At 40.7% G+C, this 18,697-nt stretch overlaps 1 protein-coding gene across 2 annotated transcripts in view; it reads right to left on the bottom strand.

The window, feature by feature from the left end:
- Window positions 1-3,224: 3,224 nt before the first annotated feature.
- MYLK3 (myosin light chain kinase 3) overlaps window positions 3,225-18,697 on the bottom strand; it is a 50,866-nt gene continuing 35,393 nt past the window's right edge. Inside the window, exons 5-13 of one of the 2 annotated variants that reach the window (XM_019497437.2) lie at window positions 17,135-17,240; window positions 15,490-15,583; window positions 15,028-15,137; window positions 13,317-13,458; window positions 11,228-11,298; window positions 9,410-9,538; window positions 8,030-8,182; window positions 6,164-6,296; window positions 3,225-4,846 (exon numbers count right to left, since the gene is read on the bottom strand). In XM_019497437.2, the coding sequence (XP_019352982.1) occupies window positions 4,775-4,846; window positions 6,164-6,296; window positions 8,030-8,182; window positions 9,410-9,538; window positions 11,228-11,298; window positions 13,317-13,458; window positions 15,028-15,137; window positions 15,490-15,583; window positions 17,135-17,240 (1,010 nt within the window). In that variant the 3' untranslated portion in view covers window positions 3,225-4,774. Of the gene's footprint in view, window positions 4,847-6,163; window positions 6,297-7,392; window positions 7,510-8,029; window positions 8,183-9,409; window positions 9,539-11,227; window positions 11,299-13,316; window positions 13,459-15,027; window positions 15,138-15,489; window positions 15,584-17,134; window positions 17,241-18,697 lie in introns of those variants that run through there. The other variant, XR_009455279.1, reaches the window with a different exon arrangement.

The raw sequence follows: 18,697 nt of genomic DNA, 5'->3' as shown, positions 1-18,697 counted from the left end.
TCTCTCTCTGTTGTGGATGCATTATTTGTCAGGATGAGTTAGGCGGTTTGTCAGTGTGAACAACATACCCTGCAAAATAAAATGTTTCAAAAGAAAAAGAGCTGCATCCACATCATACAGTCTTTTGCCTCAAAAGTAAATCTGGAACCTGTATTTGTGCTTTACTCCTCTTTCCAGGAGTGATCATTGTTCTGAAGTTACTTATTCCAAGGCAATCTCGTGCATCTCTCCTAAGTGGATTCATAGTCTACCAAACACCTTTCCATATTGTTATGTGTCTTCATCTAACTGGCCAGTTTATTTAACTGCATTATCTCTACTGCTACAGGGTCAGAGTGACCATATTCAATCTTCCTATTTACATGCTGACAAGCAGCCAAGTTCTTCTATGTCCAGATTTGCAGTGAGCTTGCATACCAGCACCATCTACAACACAGTAAATGCAAAGACACAAAATGCAAGTTATAAAGGTTATTATTCCCCATGCATGCAAAACAGCTTCAATGAAGGACAAATGTTAAGCTTTTCTGCAGGGATATAAAAGGGAAGTTCACCTACTGAAATTTCAAGACAGGGGTGCTTTTTCCCTAGTTCCAGGCCCCCACAGCCTCTGGATATACACCAGAGTGCTTTTGCCTTAAAGCAGTTGTATCAACATTTTTGCTTCAATCCTTCTGTTAAAGCAAATCAATTTGGGTAGATCCAAAGAAAGGACAATTTGAGCTAAAATTAGAAATTACCTGTCATTCATTGTGCTAAAGTACAATTGATTTTTTCTTACTAGCTTGCCTCCATTGTAAGATGCAAGATTATCTTTTTGCATGTGTGCCTCCCAAAACAATGCTGTGTTAGTAATGGGGTTAACTGCCTAAATGGAAAGTATAATACAGGGGCCTTCTTGCCACAGGTTCCTTTTGATAAATTTGCCCATCATCAGGAAATACAGCATCTGCCACAAGGGGTCGCTGGGGGAGCTTTAAGAACCAGACAGAGGTTCCAAGAGTGATCTCCCTGGTGGGTCTGGAACCAGGGTAACTGCCCTAAGACAACATTTAATGGCAGAGTCCATACAGAATTTCCTTTTCTTACCTGTCCCAAAAAGATTCTGCGAGAAGCATTCCTTTGCTGCTAAGTGACTGAGATCTGATTGTACTCAAAACTACAAGGACACTTCAACCCAGCTGGAACAGATCTATGAACCATGGGATAATGGTTTTAGGCCACAGCCCAGTAGAAATGTACAACTAAGCTGTTACTGTCAAATGTACTCATACAAGAATGAAGCGAGAGACCTGTCTCAGGTTTGCATAGGTATGAGGCGTAACTAAAGCACAGAACTTGTAGATACCTTCATATCTTTCTACACCTGAGATGTCAGATCCCACCTCCAACACAAACCCCCATCCCCCCATTTGGACAGCCCTGAAAACCTAACTAAAGCCATACAGGCTGCATAATCATAAATGCCCCCAAACACCCTTTTTACTGAGGTTCGTGAAGCATTTCTCAGAGGGGTACGTTTTCCACAGTGCCTGCCAGCAGCAAGGAAATTCATCTGAAGCTGCAACTGCAGGATTTAGGGCCCCTTTATGCTGAGTGAAGGAGCCAGTGCATAGAAGAGACTCAATGTTAATCCCTCTCCATAAATCAGTGGATTAAAGGCCTCTGTTAGGAGCCTCAGTATAAAAATCCTTTAAGGCACAACAAGGATAAAATACAGGGGGGTCTATAAAAAAAAACCTAAGCTCGTTCTCCAGAAATCAATTGAAAGAACACCATAGAAAAGCTAATTTGGGACCAGATGGACAGGGTGAAAGGGTGAAATCAATACCACTACAGCAGCACGTGCCACTTATATAGTTTTAAGGGACTTTTTCATGTTAGAAATTAAATTCCTGATCCTCATGTCCAGAAACAGCCACACCCTGCTCTCTGCAGTGGCTAAAGTAGTCATGAGTGAGCCAAAGCAGGTACCACAGGGCATTCACCCACTATCTCTCTACAAACTAGGAAGAAAGTGGCTGTGGCTGCCGTAGTAGTGAGCAGATTAGACATAAAACAACTACTTATGTTCATGTCTCTTTCTTTTCCTCTTAATATTCAAGCATGCAAATAGAAGCCTCCTTCATCATAAACTAGCACTTGGGTTGGTTCAGGTTAACATGCTATTCCTACTGACAATTCTGAAATTTTAACATGCTTGATTTAGGAAGGAAAGTTAGAACAAATGCTTGAAGAGCAGAGAAAATGCTGATTTAGAAGCTTTGACTCAGAAAAAATAGTTGTAAGATGAAATACTTAACCTTTAAAAAAAAATCTTATCTCAATATTTGCACAGAGCCTTTGTGAGGGAAAGAAACAAAGTCCAATGGAATTCTGCTGTCAAAAATCTAACCAACACTGGCCTTCAGTTGCACTTATTTGGGTGTTTCAAGTTTGAGAAAAAGACCAGGCACATTTTTAATGCTATTTATTGAAGTTAATTTAGAAAATATACTGACAAAGGGAACCATGTTCAGCATGCAATGTCTTTGTGGAGGAAAAATGTGAACAAACTTAGGCCTTCACAGAAGGTGATACCTTGCCAAGATACTCTCATGTAATTTTAGTTACTCTTAATGCTGACATTCACTTGCAAAATGAAAGGAAAAGTCCTAGAGCTGAAAAAGATAATTAGACTGGTATAATCCATTTTAAGAGGTCTGTGGGTTTAACATTAACATTCGTAAAGAGTCAATGGGAGCTTAATTAGGTCATCAATATTAGTAGTAATAGTTTCTATTTTTCTTACACAGACTGTGCAGAATCTAGAATAGGAATATAGAAATATTAGGCCCCTCTATAAGCCATGTCAGCTAAACAATAAGGTAACGCTATCAATACAGAGACTACTAAAGTGACTCCAGATCAGTACCATAGCAAGGAAGTTTGTTGTCCAAGGCAAGCCTGCAACAGCACACACCCTGCACACAGATCCAGGGGGCATGCGCCCCCCCAAACTTATCCAGGAGTGCACTCAGCAGTGGTAGTCGCCCTCCCGCTGCCCCTGCACCCCCAAACAAGCCACTCACAGCTCCATTCTGTGCCCTGCCCCAGCTCGGGAATGCCTGTTGGTGCCCCTTCACTTCAGCACCCAGGGTGGTTGCCCTGCTCACCCCCTGCTACAGTACTGCTCCAGATTCAAAAGCAGGAGAAAAGAATCTTTAAAAAACACAGAAAGTTGGTATTGTGAAGAAAAAGGTTTAATGTAGAAGAACCAAGCTGGAAAAGGGCAACAGCTCCTTCATGACTGAAACAGAGTCATACTCTAGCAGCCCACTAATCCTTTCCAAGAGCAGCTGCACAGTAATGAAATACATTTCACATGTTCCAAAGCATCAGCTTTTCAAGTAAACTTCATTACATTTGGCAAAAAAAAATAACTTAGAAAACTAAATGTTTGGGTCCCAGCCAGTGAAAAATGTTCATGTGTTTAAAACCTCCACGTTGAGATGAAGGCCAAGAGCAAGGAGTTGACACAAGAAATATATGTACCTTTTTGCACAGACCAGATTTGTCACCAGGTTGTGGGTTTCATTTGTGGCAGCTCAACCTATATTCACACCTCAGTACAGAGCTATTCCATTAATTCGACCCACCAACAAAACTACAGTAACAGTGGGCACACCATTCCTAAATTGCACCAGTATAACCATATGTTAAATACATCTGAAAGCAGTAACGTAAGTTTTAAAGGACAGGACAGAAAAAAAAAAACACTTCGTTATACTCTGACTGGTAGCCATGCATCATGACAGTACTTTGGTGCAAAGAACAATAGAAAAATCGAACAACTTTGGAAAAAAGCTAAAACACCCTGCATTTTCCAGCCTCAATCTTTGTCCTTGGCTGTGCTGGTATAGCTAACAATGGTCTATGGAAAACTATTGTCCTGCCTGCACTGTAGCAGTACTTCGAAACTCAGAATACAGCATATCACTAGCTTAGGAAACCTTAAGGTATCCCTCAGCTCGGAGTGGGAAACCAAGGCATTAGTATTTGCCGTCATAATATACCCTCAGGATTCTCATGCAGAATGGATGCTTGTGCATGAGTTGGAAGGCTGCTCTGGTGCACTGTGGTTACAGCGCATTGAAGCAGGCTTGATTAGTTGAGTCTGCTGGAGCTGAGTCATTACCATGCTCCAGCCAGCCTCTGTGTCTCGTGTACCAGCGTCCCCACTCTTCAAAATGGCAGCAGGGGTGCTTTAACTAAAGCTTGTTCAATGATCTTTAGATAAAGCGCCCCCACTGCCATTTTGAAGCACAGGGACACTGATACACGAGACACTCCGGGTGCTTTTGTTAGAGCGGCTTTAAGAACCTCTCTAATTAAAGTGCCCTGCTCCCCCTCCCCCGCCAAGCATGTATAAAAAATTCCAAAGCCTTCAAAAAAAAAAAAAAAAGTCAGTCCCACTCAAATAACTTAATTGTTGATCTTGAACAGAAGTTGATGTCATGTGAACCATATTTCTAGATCACTGCTAGTAGCTGGTAAGCTTGTAAAATAGAAAATAATTATGAAAGCCTTTAATTCATAAATATTAGTAAAACCGTTTCTAAGTAGGGCTCCAAGGCAGTTCTAGAACCTAAGCACACTTGTGATATATAACATGTAAAGAGGCCAGAAATCAAAATATTGTACAGAAAGGAAGGTGGGGAAAACCACGGGAAACAGAGTCCTTTTGTCTCAGCCTCATCTGCAGCTCTGAGGATTCTGGATCCTCCACAGCAGCTTACACAAGGTTGACAGACATGCTCTGAAACCTCTTCAGCCTATTAGCAGCAGCCACGACATAGAAATGTTTCTGTAAGCAAAACAGAAAAAAAACGAGGTATGAGCATAACTGAGCTACTGGCAACTTTGAGGGTGAAACTGAACCCAGTTTTCCTAGCTTCCAGACCTCTGTACCAAATATTTCTGTAAATACTAGAAAGATTAATTTAAGATGGAAAATGTAACTGTATTGACTAAGAGGCAGCAAAGTAGAACAGTAGTTTATGAAAATCTCAGGATATATCCTCAGTGAAAACAGAGAGAATGATAATCCACAGTAAAACTCCCCTCTTGTACTGTTAGTGTTCAGCCACCCTTGAAAAGTCAATTAACTCAAAGTACACTCCCATTCTTCTGCAGCTCCTATGAAAAGAGTTACATTGACCATAACACTGACCTTGCTCCCTCACAGGGATATTAGGTAAATAAATCCCCCAAAGAAAAGTCATAATGAATCAAACAAAAAGGTCCCTCATCACCCTGTCTGGACAATAGCCACTCTGTTACCTACATAGAGACGCTAATTGCAGCAATTTGGGCATTCAAGGTGTCAGCATGATCAAAGAAAAAGCAGCTGCTTGTAATTAGCATCATTTTAAGGATGTTAGAAGATGACACTTGAATCATTCTCATTGGGAGTCATGAAATGCTTTGTACTAGAGACACGCTTGTGGCTGCAGAACAGAGAGGTTATACTGTGAACAAAAGGCTGCTTGCATCTCAGTTAACAAATGTGTAACAGTATACCTTCGGAGGATGATGCTTTTTATAAATGCGAGTGGCAAAGGTCTCAACCCAAGGGACAACACATTTGAGAGTCTAAAAAAGCAAATAAGATTTTATCTTCAGGTCACTATCATTAGCAAGATCTTGCTGTTCTCAGTAGCAAGTCAAAAATGGAACAGATCTCATTAGGTCTCCTTCAACTTCCCACAAATTAAAAATGCCATTGTTGGTGTGTTAGCCCTCTCTGAAGAGGGTTTTTTCATTCTAACATTTGCTATACAATGAAGACGGGATAATAGAACTGAATCAGCTGCAACCCTGGTTTTGCATAGAAGGTGTCCAAAGTTTCTGAACCCTGGAATTCTACACCAATTTCTGGGACACCAATCAAAAATAAGAGCAAAACATTTGGACTAACATATCAAATATGAAAACTGTGGTTTAAAAGGGGAGTGAACAGTCAAATCTACAACTGCAAACAGAATTCCCAAGGTTGCACATACAAGAAAATCCCCATTTTTAAAAGAAAACAATTACACAGCGAATAAAGAATAAGGCTCCACCTGCCCTAGGCAATCATATTTTTTGGTGGAAGTGCAGTTACCAAGATTTGTCTCTTTACCTTCCATTTTCTCTGTGCCAGGTAACTCTGTAACAGCAACTGGGACTTGAGGCGGAGCTTGGATTTCTTGGCTTTGCCAGGCAGGTCATTTAACCACTCATGTTTCAGACATTGTGTTGCACTGATCCTGCAGCTGTGGAAAACACAGATTGCAAATGGCCTCAATGTAAAACACACTGTTACCCCTGCTGTCCTTTGCACAGTGTTCCTTGGTCCAGTTGCAGCAGAAAGGCTCAGCGATTTTTCACTGACACTGATGTGACAAACACACACAAAAATACCATTCACCTTGGTGCAGAGGTCCTGCACAGAGAGCAGCCCTGCAGTCCTACCCTCTATGTGGTGCTCGGAGTCCTATGGGAGCCTTTTACATTGACATGAACCCTTCCCCTCTCCCCTTATTCCTGAGCACTGTTTAGGTTGGTTGCTGTGTTATTTGGAGCAGCTGCGGTTTCATCAGCGTGTGTGTGATTTTTGGAATAAGAATGGAAGGACACATGGAGTTTGTGGGGGACTGTGCCAAGAGAATCAAAGAACACAGGGATACATAGAGATAGTAGTTAACACTGGTATCTAGCCCATCTCCCTGGCAATACAAGATTGTTCCCTGCTGTATATTTAGACAGACACACAGATGCCTACTCAATTAACAGGAAAGACAGCATCCATATGGAAACCTAGATCAAAAGTATGGGATAAGGATCCCTCCCTTAACCAGCTAGAAAGGCCCTATTCAACCACATTCTGCGTTGTTGGCTTCAGCAGACAAGAAGGACAATTTAAAGCAGGGATGTTAAACTCCCTTGGTTCCCCAGCCTGGAATCAGACAATGAGACCCCTCACAGGCCAAATCTGAGCTCTCCTCTGACAGTGGGACTAGCAGTAGCAGGGAGCCATAGGGATGAATGCAGCTATCGCTCACTCCTTCAACAAGAACGTGTCCTCTGTGGGGCTTCACACACTGGAAGTCAGAGACAGGCCTCACAACACTCACCCTGCCCCGGAATTCCTGGGCCTTGGAGTCCCATAGACTGAATGAAATGGCTCTGTGGGTGAGAGATGTCTACCAAGCTACATCTTTGACACCCCTAGTCTAGAGGATACTTATAGTTTCTGTTTCAAATGTAAATAGCTGCACACCACTTGTGTTGGGGTTGACCGCTTTAGAGATCTGACAATCAGCAAGATGATTCTCACTTGCAATATAAAGAGCAATTTTATCAACTGACTTGCAGGCATGCAGTAGGCCATTTCCATCAGGCTCTGTCACTTTATCCATCCCCTTCATGAGTCATGGTTTTATAGGTCTCCAAGCCTTCATTCACCGCATTGAATCAAATTCTGTGCTGCAATATGATACGTATACTTTCTTTTAGTTTCAGTGGGGGTTGAGAGAGATAATCCAAGCACAGAAAAAGGTCCCAAATGCTTCTTCAAGTCCATCTAGGGCACTTTTCTGAAGAGTAATACAGTTTTTAGAACTGCATAACTCATATATCTTGATTTCTTGTTTCTTAAAATATAAGACCATATTTTTCCAATTTTTGTGCATGTAGACAAGCCAAACTGACAAAAGAACTACCTCCTGGTCATATGAGAAAGGCTCCAATAAACACCAGTGATCACATCTACCCTCAATTCTACCCCTGTTGCAACCAATGCAGTAGCTATGACAGGTTTTACCTAGAGCAAGATTAATTGTATTCTTCTTTCAGAAAAAGTCTGGGTCACCACTACATTGCCTAGTAGACTGAACATGGCAAAAGAAATGTCATGCGACTAACTTCTGGCCGTGACAGATACATTTAGCCAGGAAGAACCTATTATAAGTAGTAAAGCTATTACAACAAACTGAGGAGGAGGTACCTCTTCTCCTTCACAAGGAGTTTGGCAATGAAGTCTTTTGCTTCTTCTGATACTTGTTCAAAAGCTTCTGCATCAAAATCCCAACTGCAGTTCACTATGTAATTCATTGTCTCTGCATCAGTTTCTCCTAGGAATGGAGATAAGCCACTAAGTCTAAAAAAATAAAAAGAGAGTGAGGAAAATGGGCAGGAAGTACATGTGGAATGTGTATTTCTCCTTTGTGTCCTCACTATGCTTCTCTCCTTTGGAATTACATTAGCAGAAACACAGAAATTACTATTTCAGCTAGAAACTGTGCTGAGGAGCAGTGCAACACCTACTGTGGTAGGTTCATGGCTTAGCTCCTAGTTGCTTGGACTAACAGGGATGTGAACACACTGGAGCAATAAAGCTAAGTAATGGTTCTCATCGCTCTCTAGCAACCCACTCAGGCAACTCGGCGATCAAGATTAATGACCTTGCAAGAAACTGAATTCCTGGAGGATGTAAGCAGGTACTTAACTGCTTTGCCAACTAGGAATGCTAGTACCCAGGAAAGCTAGAACTAGGAATGCTAGAATTCATCAACCCAAAACTACACATATGCTTGTGAGCTCCACTGTTTCAAGGTCTATGTCCAGTCTGAGTTTGAATTCAAAACAGTCCTGTCCAATACAAGATTTTCTTCAGTTTGTTTCTGAGCCCAGGTGTCTTTATGCAATAGTTTAACACTGAATTCCATATTTTTGACTTCACCATAAACTTAAAATAAGTTACCCTGTCCATGGAAAACAGCTAAGGAAAAAAAGAGTCATGTCAGTGCCTCTAGAGTTAGACAGCTGGTGTAGATGAGCCAAGTTTAAACCCATGGAAGAATTTTAACCCCACAAAGTGAATTTAAAACAGGCTCATTGAGTAATTCTACTCAAGGCAGCAATAATTCTCCCCTCCCCACAAGCAGGTGCATCTTGGGTCCAAACAGCATTGATGGGTCTGGCTCCCAAGGGTCCAGATTTAAAACATAATAAATCCCAGAGTTCAGTAACTGATTGAAATCAAAGTTGGATTATGTTTGGTGCAACCAATCGCTTGGTCTGAGTAAACCAAATCTGATCGGATTTGTTTTCATTGACTAAATAGGCAGGAAGAAGGCTAGAGAAAAGGGGATGTTTAAATATTTAGAATGAAGATTCTTTCTTTCAGGTTCTTAAAGCCCAATGGCAAGTGATAGTCCCTTGCACTGGCTCTCTCTCTTGTGTAATGAAGTGAGTATAGCAAGAAAAATTCACTCCCTCAATGGGCTCTCAGTTTGCCGAATTCCAGCATGGCAAATACCTTCCATGGGCCTTTCTTACACAGCATATAAATGACATGACCATAACCCCACAAGGGCTTACTCACAGTATGTATGTGATGACGCCTACACTCCACATGTCTGTTGGGAACGAAACAAAGTCATAGTTCACTACTTCAGGAGCCAAGAATTCTGGAGTGCCAAAATTGACTTTCAGCTTCTCACGAGGTTTGTACCTTCACAGAAACAAAAAGGGACATCAGCACCAACAGCAGACTGTAATTACACTACACGTTTGCAAAAAAACTGTCCTCTTGCAGCAACACCACCATCAGATATATTCTAGACCCACAGCTCTAGTGATACAAATAAGTTCTGAGCACAGAATAAATGCCAAGATGGAACCCTGAGGAAGGGTTGCTATCAGCGTTGCTAACCAATGATGTGGCAGGTTAATGTACCAATTCAGTGGTACTCGACCTTTCGCTGGCACCAACTAGATGTGGCTCAGGGCCAGTCCACAAGATGGATCAGACCCTGTGAGCCAGGATCAGGCTCCACACCACCTCCCAAAGCCCCGCACTGCCTCCCTCAGCCCCGCACCGCCTCCCATAGCTCTGCACCACCTCATGGGGCCCTGAGCTGCAGGATTGGGGCCCACATTGTCCCCATCCAGCTCTGTGTGTTCAGATTGGGCTACCTCTGCATGCATATCCAGGGTGCTATCTGGCCTGTTGGGCTCCCCACGGAACTAAGTTTGGCAGCAGGAGAGCAGCAACTGCTGCCACTGCTCCCCCCACCACCAAATGTTCACTTCTGTGAGGACTCCTGCTTCCAATTATGCTTTAACAAATCTATTTGTCCTGGCCACCCCTTTCCCTGGAACGCTAATTTTGCTCAAGTCTATTTATTTCTACGCATACTCCTGGTTGACACCTTTGTACTATACCATGATCCAGAGAAGCTATCCTGAGCTGGTGCAGTAGGTGCTATTATAGTGGCTCACCACCAGGTGGTGGTGAAACAAGACTTTGCAAATGATTACCCAAAAATAAACCACGCAGCAACAGGTATGCTATATAAATTACCCATCAGTGGAGGTTTACCCCCGATTCCTTCAGGGATATTTCTATAATGGACTGGGTGGAATTACCCAGTGTAGCAGTTATTAATCATCTGCCTACTATTAGTTTTTACATCAGAGTACATGCATGTCATTGTCTAGGCTCTAAACATTTATAGAGGATAATGCCTGCTCTTTGTTCTCATTTAGCCAAATTATGCATATGAATCATTTTGCCTGTCTTTAAGTCAGTCCCATCTAACCCCCTGTTTTTTCTGTTGTACCACTCTGTCTCCATCAATTAGGCAATATCTTTTTGGTAATGTAGCGTCTAGAAGTAAAAGCATTATTCCAGGTGCAGTCACCTCAGTGCCTTAGAAAGGTTATTATTACCCCCTGCTCTGTGATGCATTGCATTTACTTATACAGACCAAATAATATTGCCACATTTACAGCCATATTAAACTGCAGACTTGTGACTAATTCACTTTATATTCTCATCCCTTAGCCATAACCATAATGAGCAGGCTTTATGTAAGGTGACAGGTAGAGCCTTTAAGGGAAAGCTGAGCCATGCAATTCCTATTTCACAAAGACTCTTTGGAGTAAGTGCTTTGCACAGGGTATTATTTGAGTTAACTAAAATACTAATGTAATTTTAGGCCCCCAAAAGTGTCATTTGAAAGGATAACTTGATTGTTATTGCACAATGCTTCATATTCCTTCATGCCTGAAGGAGCGTATTGCATCACTCAGTCACATTTCAAAATCATTTTAACATCACAGTGTACAACCAAATCTTGTAACAAAAAAATAAATAAAGTCATTGGTTTTTCATTAGATCATAACTGAGCTGCCTTACCTCCTAGCTAAACCGAAGTCAATAATTTTAATCTGGTTTCCAGTGCGATTTACACATAATATGTTTTCAGGCTACAAACAGAGAACAGTATTATTTTAGTTAAATAAATGACAGTGGAATTATGAAACACATTATTACAATAAGAGTTGCCAGAAACATGACCTGAAGTGCAAAGATAAAGAACAAATTAAGGGGAAAGATTTTGAAAGCAATTCTATTCAGGTTCTTTGCTGATTCGCAAGAACAAATTTATCCATCACGCAAGTCAATCTCACCCTACAGCAGTTTAGAACAAAGGTGTCATTTGCCATTCACTGCCTAGGGCTCTCATCTATCCCTGTACCACAGGCAAAATTCTGTTATATAGATATAAAGGAGCGTTTGATGAAAAAATAATCAAAGGCAAAATATGGCCTGAGGTTTAAGAAAATAACTGTGCAGAGACTCAAGATGTGGTTCCCCCTCAAGGAAAGTAATCACATCCCAAAGAAGCAAGACCATTTGACATCAGGAAATGAGAGTCTGTTCTAGCAACTGATGGATTTCTGCATTGGCAATCTCAAGTGTTTTGCAGAGTTCTTCTGGCCTTTTTGCATTACGCTCTTTTTCATTTTGGAGCCAGCCTTTGACTGCACCGATTGTTTGAAATTCCCCTCTCAGATCTCAGGCTGTCAGAGACGAGACATCAGTACCAGCAAGATTATATGAGTAGAACTGCATGTCCTCTTCACACAGATCCTGTGAGAAAGAGCTGCTGGAAATGCTAGAGTCTAGGATTATTTGTTCTACATAGTACACTCACAGGGACAGCACAATAAAGAGGTGATAGGCAGTTGTGGATGTTGCTAATGCTGACTGGGCCAATACTGCTACCACCACTCCAGCATGAACATCAGTGCAGAGCTGTGGTCCTCTCCCAGACTGGCTATGCTTATCTGGGGCACAGGGTTGCCTAGGGAACCTGTGCAGAAAAAACTACTTTGCAGATCTACTTAGGAACTGGAGGGGGAACAGTATCACATTTCCTACAGCTCACATGTGTAAATGTCCTCCTCCACCTCCGCAAAGGCATCTTTTATTTTTGATCAGGCCAATTTTGTGGAAAAAGAAGTGTAAAATATTCAGAGATTTTTCCAGAGGGACTTTACCACTCCCTCCATGGAAGGGGATGGTTGCCCTAAAGGAATTAGAATTCCTTCCTGCCGCCATGAACTACTATTCCCAGCTTTGGCACAGCTGAGGGATTATGTAATGCATTTGAAAGGATTCCCCTTTTAGAGAAGGACAAGACTGATCCCTTTGGAAAGGAATGGCTTAGTGGGCCAGGTGACTGTAGTCATAACCCAACGTGTAGTCAGAAAGCATGGGTGTAAACCTGAAGGCCAAAAAGAAACCTGCAAAGCAGTTGCTTTCTTGGTCAAGGCAGACACAAGAAAAAGTTTTAGTTTTCAAATAAAAGATTTTTTTCAAACCCCACCTGCTACCCACACACACAAAAAACCCTACCAGCTGTAAGTGCACTAGCATTGGAAGGATAGCCAGAATAATTTGATTTGTGCTAAGCACCATACAAATATATAAACAAATAAATAAAATGAGAGCCCTGTTTCAAAAATCTATTGAAGAAACATCATTGGAATATATTAACATTTTACAATGCCTCAAGTTCAAGCAGGCAACCACAGGCATACACAAACATCTCAAGAAAAGGCAAGACAGATGGCAGGTCTTTTAACAGAATTATAGGAAAAAAACAGGACGAAGCGATGCAGGGCATACTGGTTCTCTCAGGTGGCAAACCAAGAAACAGAGCAATGAAGTTTCTAAGCTAAAACCTGCAAAAGCAGGTGAAACTTTTGCTTAGTTCATTATATTGAAGATGAGCCATTAAATGGGCAATTAAAAAAAATTAATTTCCAATATCCTTTGCAGCCACTGTATGAAGTCAGTCAATTTTGTTTAAAAATAAATTATAATGGGAAAAGGAAGAACCCTGTACATATTTGCAGCTTGTCATCCATGTGGACTCTACACAGCGCAAACTGTAGGTCAGCAAAACAAGAACAAGTTAAAATCTGCAATTACTGACCTTTAGATCTAAATGGAGTATATACTGCTGGTGTAGGTAATGGACTCCTTCACATATCTGTTTGGTAAAAAGTATTGCATCCAACTCAGTCAGATTGTAGTTTTCATCTGTGATTCGATCGAATAATTCACCTCCATCAAGACTAAAATGATGACAAAAAATGCAAAATCCATTCAAGTTCATTGTTGGTTTGATTAATTTTGAAGTCAAAACAATGTCCCTAATTCAGAAAGATATAACACACAATGCTAGGCACAATCGTAGTCCCACTGATTTAAGTGAGATTATTCATGTGCTTAAAATCAGGCATCAGTTTAAGTACCTTGCTGAACTGCAACCTTCCTGTTCATATTCGAAGAAAAATTAACAAACTATAAGCCTAGTACTGGCAAATTTCATCCACTTATTCATTACTTATTTTACTAGACTGGAGGAAAAGAAAAGATTATAACCTATGCCAATTTTCTATAAGATTATGATGTTACTGTATATATAATATTAAATGGAAATTAATTCAAGATGCAACTGGAATGAGTTCAAAAAGACAACAGAATTAAATAAGTGGCAGATTTAAATATCCTCATTCTAAATGTCTTTCATATTTTTTATTTTCCTTTTCATTCATTAATATGTGTAGTTGGGTGTATTCCCTTGTAATCCCTATTTAGAGCATTTAACCAATTGCTTCTGAAGTGGCAATGCAATTCTTCTGCCACCACTTTTCCTTGAAGATCCCATTTTCTTTAAAACAAGAAACTGCTGACTATTTTCAGCCCGTCTATTTATTTATTTACTTATTTTATTTACTTGAGATGGGTTATAATTGCACCCATAAAAAGCACTGTCTTTAAAATGAAATCCAAATGTAGAGTCATCTTCAGCTATTATTCACAATACCGGGAGTGTGAAAATGTCATGAATTTATCCTAGATTACATTAACTGTCTAGCTCCAGTTTTTGTACCATACTTGTCACCAAAATCTCTCTTGGTCAGGGTTTGCAATGCATCTGAGCATGTAAAAATGCAGCTAGTTGAATTATCCAAAGTGCCTAGATTGCAGACAATAGACGAGACACCTAGGAAAATCCCAGAAGATGCCTATCTGCACTTTTAAGCACTTACATAGTTGCAAAAGTCTTGCTCTCTCTCTCTTCCCCACCCTCCCTTCTCCAAACCCTTCTCCTGTCTCCATTCTTTCTACTCATCCAGTTCTATTCTCCTATTTGAGCCTCCACAATTTCACTGCTACTCTCTATTGTCACATTTTCAAAGCTGCTGTAAACACACCGCTCTCTTGTCTGGTTTCTGTTCCTCCTATCTCCACTATGACTTTTAATTTAACACCAATAATCCTTATGGATCCTAGTAGATACTGTTGTGTGGTGTCTATGAACCATATGCTCACTAATGAAAAAAAGCATACTGAAGTTCTGCTTTTTGTGACAGCCTATAAATCCTTGTTATACTCTCTGGAATACAAAATTATATTCTTACCTTTTTAAGTCACAATTATATCATATAATAATTTTACCTTAAAGAGTTGGCTCCTAAAAATATACATTTTTCATTTAGAAAATTAAAGGAGCCTTTACTCAGGTCCAGAAACATTCATAATTTTTCCTATACCTTGATGCATTTTCCCATACCCACCGATGGCTTGAGAGCAATCACAAAGTTCTGATGTTAGGTCCTAATATCATTTGAACTTACTATTCCACAATCAAGGTGAAGTTGTTTTTGGATTCAAAAGCATCATAAAGCTGGATCAGATTCACATGGTTTAACTGGTTCATGATGTTAATTTCATTTTTCACCTCCTCCTGAAACATTATGCACAGGAAAACAGCAAACAGTGAACCACAAGTAGCAAATACTCTCAGCTAAGAATGAATACTCTTCCACACATTCACATAAGACCATTCATATAAAACAGCCACTCCCCAGACTCCTCAAGCAAACAAGAACCTGATCTCACACATGCTGGTGAACACCAAATGTGAAATTACAAACATGAACAAATCGTATATAGCGAATTTAAGTAAATATTTGCTAAGACTGATTTTGCAGAATGTCATGAGGTACTACAAATTAAATAGACTCTAAAAAAGGACGTGCAGATTCTTGTAATAAGTGAGAAGTGCAGTGACTGCCCAGTTACACACACACCATTACCTTTTCCTTTTCTCCTTTCACTTTTATTATTTTGGCCGCTAGATTGAGATCGGTTGATATCTCTGTGCACTTGTGAACTTGACCAAAACGCCCCCTGTTGATGCAGAGCAAGATATAGGAAATGGCTTAGTACAATTTGCTGTAGCAGCCTTTCAGACAACTATTCTTATCGTTGATTAAAAATAGCATGGTACAAACTGAAAAGAATCAGGTGGTCAGTAGCATGAATCCCCTCTTTCTCTCAGCTTATGAAGGATTAGTTTTATCTTTCCAGCCAGTTGTTCAATGCTTACATTAAAATTAGGCCCCCTTTGTATTACTACGTTTCCCAATGACATGATGACCTGTTGATAGTCTTTTTTCATTCTGTAACTGTATGCGCCTGCTGTCCTTCAGTGATACCTTAGTGATGCATATTAACAAAGATATTTCTGGTCTGATCTCATAACTTTTTAAACTACAAACACCAGTAACTCCAGGAAACACTATTCCATGTCTTGCACGATGTAAATTCTTTCCTATATCACCCATACATTTTAAGACCTTGGAGAATGATTTTTAAGCTACATATTTTCTACATCACCATTCTGTCTGCACACATTGGTCATGTTTGCATTTAACTCAGCAGGGAAGTCACACATGATAAGTAAGTGCAGCAGAGTGCAAAGGCACCCCTGCAGGTGCAGTCTTCATGAGTGAGACCCAAATGAAAGGTAAAAATAATGGTAGCTTGAAGACTTAACCATTAATCCTCTTTATGATGTGCTTCAACAGTGTAACATGACTCTGGAAACAGAAGAGCACTGCTTCATATTCAGCCATTCAATAACTTTCATGTCAAATCTGATTGGTTTATTAGTAAATAGATACTTTCTCCCAACCCCCTGCTCTGCAAAATCAGAGTGGAATTGGACAGTCATAACACCCCCTCCACCCCCTTTTTCCCCTTATCAACAATAAAGCCTTTGTAGTCAGATCCTGGTTAATAAATCTGTTGATGATTCACAAGCCACTATAGAATCCACCTCACACTCCCATAGTTTCCCAAATATGCAAATGTGGATAAGATGTAAGGGCCATGTGCTAATCAGGTCACAGCTTTATTTACTCAATTAAGGTGAGAATACCTGGAATGGCCTGAATCAGCATTCCTTCCTTCACTATATCTATCAGGTGGAGGACAGCTGTTAGCTTCACCCTACTCTTTGCAGCTGGTCTTCAGCCTATGGATGGGAAGCTGCTGGTTTCTCCTTTTAGGGTTTGAGTGACTGACTGAGCACCAGCACCATCCCCCAGCTCTGCTAGGGGATGTCTTTCCTTAAATCCACTCTATCGAGGCACAAGGGACCAGCCTGGAGGAAAGGCTTTATTCTAATCTCCCCTGGTGCACAAAGGCCAGTGTCTTACATGAGCCTTACCCACCCTACCAATGCCTTCCCCAGCTTTCTGGCAGCCTCTCTCTGCCAGTCATCTCTAGGTCTTTTCCCACCATTCCATAGAAAGAACTTGCCTTCCACTTCTGTGGTTGCGAAGTTGCATTCTGCAGAATTGACAGGAGCAGTTTACTTCTGTGTTTCAGTTATCACAGAGGTGCTGCTAGCTAAACCCTTCATAGCCCACCACTAGGCAGGGCAGACAGACTTACCCGCCTAATACTTCATGCTGACACACCGAGTAACTTGCTGTCACCTCTGCTTGTTTGACATTCACTATGCGATGCTCAAAAGGCGCAGGAGGAGGAGGGCTGTCATCTAAATGGGAGAGAGTTCATTCATTCCTTCCTATTTCCACAAAAAGCTGCACATTATTTTATCATTTCCCAGGAACGTTTTTACTTCCCAGGATACAGCTTTACCACAGCATCCAGGCACAGCAAAATACAAAGGAGGCCTGAGCCACTGTAGTCATATAGACATGTGCCTCTTTCACTTCACCCTAGAGCTCCCCCCTAGAGTTCTCTGGCCACCTTGAATATTACTGTCCCTGAAAGTGCAACCCCCAAAAGCCATTGTTACCTCTGAGAACCATCTTGCTGCAACAATATTGAGAGTGTGTTTTCTAGGGAAAAGGACAAAAACAGTTCTCCCCAACCTCATCTTTCAGTACAGCAGTGGGTAAATAGCATGCAAGTGCAATACCAGTGGGAAAGACAAACAGCTAAATAGTTTAGACCCAGCCAATTATTATGATTTTATAGCCACATTCAAAACAAAGTCAGGAAACTTTAACAAGCCTCTCAATGTTCAACCATCTTTTCTCTTTCTTAGGTCCCAGGTCATCCTGAAAACACTTATGCTTAATGTTATACCATGTGTCTAAAAAAAATCCCCTTTGTCTTAAGTAAAATAATGCCATCACTAGGACTGTTCAAGTGCTTTACTGGATCAGGAACTAGATTTAATTATAGTATTTTGCACTTCCTCTGTACCTTTTTTCCAAGGACCTATATTAAGTCTCAATGTCCTGTGGGAGTAGAAAAGTATTACTAGCCCCACTTTGCTGAGAAGAACTAAGGCAGAACCTTGGGAACAGGCTTCTCATTTCCTGGCTTCTACTCCCTCTTTACCCAATGTATTAAATTAACTATATTAAATTAAATAGTAAAAACCTCCTAATTGGGACAATCCCATCAGCTCAACAGCTTATTTATCCAGTAAGAGAAGCAGCCACGTAAGAAAAAAAAAAAGTGAAGTACTGTACTAAATACAAATACTGCAAAAACAATTAAATTCACATATTTACCACATTCAATCTTCTTGAATATTAATTTGGCTAGGAAAAGGCCAGGCTTAATATTTCACACCTATCTGACAAACTACAATTTTAGTTAATTTGGCATCAGCAGGGTGCCTCTCCAGGGTTTTTGCTAATATAATGTCCTGATTAAGCAGTAAGTATTGATGTTCCTCATCATCAAGCTAATTCCCTCCCTAGGGAGATGTCCCAATAAAGTACTGGATCCAACTAAGTATGACCCAATTAAAACAGACAGATCCTGAAGTTGTTCTAGGAGCAGAACTCCCAGTGACTCCCCAGTCCTTCGTGCAAAGCCAGTGCCAGACTGGACACCACAGAGCATTGTCTGTAATGCAGAACATTGTTTAACGTACAAATGCTACAATAAAATTCCACTTGCTTACAGACATTTACAACCCCCCCCTCCCTTACAGTGGGACCCAGAATTTGATTTGCAGGTCTCTGTGTAAGT

Source organism: Alligator mississippiensis, chromosome 10 (genome assembly GCF_030867095.1).
Source record: "Alligator mississippiensis isolate rAllMis1 chromosome 10, rAllMis1, whole genome shotgun sequence".
Classification (NCBI taxonomy): Eukaryota; Metazoa; Chordata; order Crocodylia; family Alligatoridae; genus Alligator; species Alligator mississippiensis.
This window is presented reverse-complemented; position numbering and strand designations above follow the sequence as displayed.